At 33.7% G+C, this 5,539-nt stretch overlaps 1 protein-coding gene across 1 annotated transcript; it reads right to left on the reverse strand.

The window, feature by feature from the left end:
- Positions 1 to 265: 265 nt before the first annotated feature.
- On the reverse strand, positions 266 to 5,539 carry LOC107419033 (RHOMBOID-like protein 12, mitochondrial). Its single transcript, XM_016027750.4, has 8 exons — positions 5,044 to 5,539; positions 3,650 to 3,770; positions 3,199 to 3,318; positions 1,945 to 2,055; positions 1,477 to 1,518; positions 1,155 to 1,259; positions 1,029 to 1,070; positions 266 to 680 (listed from the first exon to the last, which is right to left on the reverse strand). The coding sequence occupies exons 1-8, from the start codon at positions 5,436 to 5,438 to the stop codon at positions 591 to 593; spliced, it is 1,026 nt and encodes a 341-aa protein (XP_015883236.3). The 5' UTR covers positions 5,439 to 5,539; the 3' UTR covers positions 266 to 590.

Below are 5,539 nucleotides of genomic sequence, written 5' to 3' on the forward strand. Positions count from 1 at the left end.
ATGGCATGCTACTGGAGATTTTACCCTCATTTGGTAAAATACAGAAATTTCATGACATCATACCTTATTTTATAATTGTCCATTCAAACACAGCTCAAGTATACAAGTTTTTTATAAAAATAATTTTCTATTTGTAGGAAATGATGCTGGAAATTTAAAGTATTTCACATGTTTGGCAATGTATCTATGAAAAAGGAAATGACTAGGAATAAATTTCAGTAACCTCCAAGATAAGAAAAGAATAGGAAAGGGGATGCAAAAGCACTAAATAAATAAACAAAAGCTTTCTTTCTATTTTCTCTTTCAAAGTGTGTACTTCAACAGAATTTCACATTCCAATTGGCATTGGGAGTACCACCTACAAAATAACGATAACAAATCAACAGCTCAAGAAGATATAAAAGAGCTCGGTTTCAATACTTGATTGGGACGTTAACCAAGAGAAAAACCTTTACGAAACTACTAATTAATGTTTAGGTATGTTCTAATTAGCAAAAACCAAATGCTTAGAAATGTTTTAATCTCTCCTTTTGACATAGAAAGAGGCAAAAAAGATGAAGAAACTAATCTGCAGAGCCATTTTACAAGATTCAGAAATGTCTCTTTCGAAGTCGTGCCCAGGCTAAGGCTGCAACTGCAGCACCACCCAGGTGTGCAGATCCTGAGATGTTCGAGTCTCCCTGCAATAATGGCAATAAAACAAAAAACTGCATCAACTGACTAAACGACACCATATGCTGTCCGACACATAAGGGTAAGATGCTCAAAGTTCTCAGTTCACTCAAGTGCCATCGCTCGTCGGAGTCAAAACTATTTGGGCTGGATGTCAGTCACCCAATTTGGGCTGCAGGATGGCAGGGTTCTTAGTTGGGGATGGTTTCCCCAGTGAATCAAAAATATTGATGAACAAGGTCCCCATTGACATGGAAATTCAGATTCACATATGCAGCAGAGTATGAAGAAAGACAGCATGCAAACACATCCATAAAAGTATTAAAAAAAAAAAATCCACAAGAAAACGTGAATACCTGTAGCATCCTCATGATATCTTTGCCAATTAGGAAGACCCCCTAAATTAAAAAGTTAAGCAAAGCAATTCATAAGGATTTGCATAATTAATAGTAATCAATCAGACAATAAAGGAGCAGCTTTACCATTAACATGGCAGGAACCGGTATGAAGAAGTCGAAATATATCGTAGATGTTGGAAAGAGGAATATATTAAGCAACATGATAGCATTGACAGCCCCACTTGCACCCTATGTTCACAAGGATATTCAATGGTCAAAAACTTGCAAGTTTGAAATAATATACACCATCTTGAATATAAAAACCAGCAAAATCATTTCCATTCATCTCTTGGTCAATCAACTAATAGAAATGTGGTTAGGCAGATGCTAATGAAGTTATAGGTCCAACTGATCTGGTAAGAACAGCAAAGAACAAAATAACGAGAAGGATTGACAAAAACCATACCAATGCTGGTGTTTTTGAAGGGTCGTTCCATAGCAGTTTGCCCTGTGAACAGCAAAATGTAAGGAAACACCAAAAGAAGTGTAATTTACATCGAGGAGTTGCCATATGTCAACTAAAGCAAAAATCCATATGACTCACTTTAAATTCATGAAAAAGTAGTAATTTTGCTCTCTGTTTCAAAATATATTTAATAGAATTTTCAAAACATATTTAATAGAATTTACATTTTGAGCAGAGCAACACAATTTCATCCATTTAATCTAAAATCATGTGAAATTTTTATCTGTTAGTCATTTATCAGCATAAAATCATTCAGAATGATTTTTAATTTAGTATGTTGATCAGAATGATTTTTAATTTATATCCTTTTCTTTTTTTAAATGCAAATTGTCAATTCAAACATCCATCAAAATTGTAATCTTACATAGCTATTGCAGATATCTAAATTATTTTTAATTATCAAGTTACCTTTGATTGGGAGGCCAAAAAGGCATGATGCACCAAATAAAAAACAGAGCCACCAATTGCTCCAGCTAGATACAATTTAAGCAAATATTCAGGCCCGAAATTTCTTCCAGTCTGCCCAGTGTGCCAAGATGAGAAAATGATAACACAAACAGATTAAAAAACATAACTGGAAATTAGGGAACTAACCATATGAGTAAGTCATGTGTTAATTATTAACAGGTTATATCAAGTCCCAAAATTGGAGTGGATAAGAAAACATTAACCATTGCATAATATTGAATTCCTGATAGGTCAGACCATCAAGGTAAAACCAAATATCATTTATAGATTCTTAAGATATAGTTTCTTATAACTCTGTCCAACACTGGTTTTTCGGTCAGTGAATTCTTCAATTTTTTAGTTCCTCTTTCGATAAGCCTTCATGAAAGGAAAGAGGCATTTAGCAGGCAACCAATTATAAGAGGAATTTAACAAGCAACCAACTATCGTACAATATTTATTATCTGATCTCTTCATTGTCTGGAGAAAATTGATTATCCTCTGGATTAAATCGTGTTCTTGCATTTGGAAAAATAGAATGGCCAAGTTGGTAAACATCAATGAGATGATCACAGGATTGACATAAGAATAGTCACATTATGTAATTCACCAATTATATGCAATCACAAGCTGATGAATTCATGTAATATGCTAACCAGAACATTATATGCTGAGTTATTTCAGTTATCACCAAACAGAAATAACACCACCATTCTTTGTTCAAACAATTCTTAATGCTCAAACATAAAAGATCTCTCATATGGATTTTGAATAGTTAAAATTTCAAAGTTTGTATACTTTCAGTATTCTGAATGCTTTCTTCCATGAAATAAAAATTACACTGCTTCAAGCTTGTTATGGACATCATGAAAGTTGTGTAAGAGATAAATAATAATGTTAATTATTGCTACATATGCCATGTTACTCTAAATTAGATCAAGGTTCCTTATAATTTCAAGAATTAAAGGAAAGCAACATAACGATCAGCCTGTGGGCCCTGGACTTACAGAAAATAACATAAAAAGTAACAACTAGACATCCACACGCAAGCTTTTCCAAATTAATATTCTAAGTGCACATAGTTACCACATAGCAAAATCATCTGTAAGAGTTACCACATAGCAAAATCATCTGCAAGATGTAACTAAAAGAAAACACAAGAAATAAAATCTGAAAGCGTAGCTGAATAAAAGTTTCCAAGGAAGATGACCATACACTTATACCAAAGAAATATAGTCCAATCATGTTAGAAATGATATGCTCCACATCCTTATGACTGAATGCAGAAGTTATCAATGTGTGCACACGTCCATGTTTAATATTGTCAAGTGAAATCTGTTCAGAGAATATCAATAGGTTAGTAAAATATAGTAAAAATAAACAATACTGAATTTAGAAATATGCAAAATACCAAGCAGTTCATCCTTCAATATTATGTTTCCAGTTTCTTTACCATAAGGGTCCAAAAATGAAATATGTTTATTTCCTGATACACATCTTGTTTTGAAATTTTCTTTTCCAGCATAGTAACTGGTTGTCACCATTAAAAAGCTCAACATTTGCAGCACCCACCATCACAAGAGAAAGTATGCCCCACATAGTAAGGTCGGGAGACAAAATCATAATATTTCAAAGATTATGAGCTAGTTTCAATTTTTGCACTCACAGTAAAATTGTTCATCATAAATTTATAATCACCAATTCGCCATAACAGGAAAACAGCGACATTAGCTATAATTAAACCCAAAACCACGTCATTAGTTGTTAGCCCACGGAACCATGATCTCCTGCAAAGAGGAGAAAACAGATTATGGACATATAAACTTAAACGGACACCTATCTATAGGAGTTCTAAGAGTAGAATTATGCAATTCCAAAAAAGAATTTGTAGCCTTGACTCTTGAGATCCATATGCTATCAATATTTGTTTCTTTTTTTTTTTTGTTTTGTTTTGTTTTGAACACTTATTTTGATGAACCATCTGTGATCAATGTATTTAAGAGAATACAAAAGGATGAAATAAAATTTGTTCAACATAATAAAAAGAACTTGCCTATGTAATTAAACAGCACCCATTGTTAAAAAAATTTGTCTTCAGACAGCACCATATGGTGGTAGAAGTAGACTAAAGTTAATTTTGAGTTTTCCCTTCCTAAAAAGAAAACAACTAAACTAGAGATCCTCTGACATGATAATAAATAATGAAAATTTTAAGAGAAGCAGACTGACAATATCAAACCAATTGCATCTGGCAACAGTTTTACAATAAATATGCAGGATCTGACATTCAGTAATATTTAACATGCAATGATGACCCTTTTCAGTTCATAAGATGTTCAAAGGATCTTTCAAAAGGAAATTTATTCTCTGGAAAATATGATGTGAAGGCTGATTGACTTATGATAAACCCAAGGTCCAATTCTGTAGAAACAAGTTTGAAAGACTGCTCTTTTACAGCAAAGGTCAAATGCTGAACTAAAACTGAATTCTATATGGGGCAAAGAATGGTAATAAGCATGGTCTCTGATCATCTCCACTAAATATTGAAGTTCAACTGATTCTGGAAATTCATTAGAGATCCCAGAATGCAGTAACTAAGATTTTCCCAAACTAAAGATGCGAAACTTTAACATATTTCTTTATTACTTCATATCCAACAAAAATCATTTCTACACTCTATCCGTGAAGAAGGTATAAACAAATTAACCAGTCACTATCTAATTATTGTTTGAGTTGTCAATGATGATGATTGATGCATTTTTCATCAAAATCATCAGATTGACATTGATCTTATTACAATTAGTTAAAATGATCAATCAAATTTCAACTTATTCCAACTACGACCAAAATAAAAATACAAATTCCTGATACTGACCATATTGACTATACAAATTCCTCAAACACTAAAACCAGCTTTGATTGGTGAGAAATGTAAGGGAAAAAAGGGAATAAAATGAGAAATAAACTTGCCAATCCACTAACTTTTATTCATTTTCTTCCATTTTCTTTTCCAACAATAGCTATGCAACCAAAGACCAGAACCCAGAGAGAACCACTAACCAGCCACGCCGATACGTATGAAAATTAGAATTGAAGTCAAAATTCTGCTTGCGAAATTGGACTTTCAGAAAGCCAACTCTAGAATCCAAGAGACCCCTCCTCGAAACATGAAAGAGGGTATTCGAGGAAGCCAAAATCTGGTTAGCAAGAAGTGGGTTGGAGAGGAACCCACGAAGTTTTTCAGAGAAACCGTGTAAAGACCGCCATGAATAGAAGTATTGGGAAAGTGGGTGGGTAAGGAAGGGGTTTTGGGTTTGGGTTTGGGGCGTTCTGGTGAGGGAAGCGAAGGTTTTGTAAGGTTTAGAGAGTAAGTGTGAAGAGGAGGTGTTAATGGAGGAATCACAGAGTTTCGTGGGGAAGTTTGAGGCAAGTTTGAGAATCAATCTTCTCTGCATTTCTTTTGTTGTGTTCTTGAGATGGGTATTGATCTTCTTTGCTTCGTTCTGTTCCCTATAATTATTTCCTTATACAACAGAGCAAGCCAACAGGCCTCAAG

The sequence above is a fragment of the Ziziphus jujuba genome, chromosome 2, assembly GCF_031755915.1.
Source record: "Ziziphus jujuba cultivar Dongzao chromosome 2, ASM3175591v1".
In the NCBI taxonomy this organism is placed as follows: Eukaryota; Viridiplantae; Streptophyta; class Magnoliopsida; order Rosales; family Rhamnaceae; genus Ziziphus; species Ziziphus jujuba.

Coding starts and splice junctions, on each gene's coding strand:
- LOC107419033 (XM_016027750.4), bottom strand. CDS start 5,438: ATGCAGAGAAGATTGATTCTCAAACTTGCCTCAAACTTCCCCACGAAA. Junction 3,771..5,043: donor CATACGTATCGGCGTGGCTG/GTTAGTGGTTCT, acceptor TCCTCTTTGCAG/GAGATCATGGTTCCGTGGGC. Junction 1,071..1,154: donor CGGTTCCTGCCATGTTAATG/GTAAAGCTGCTC, acceptor TTTTTAATTTAG/GGGGTCTTCCTAATTGGCAA.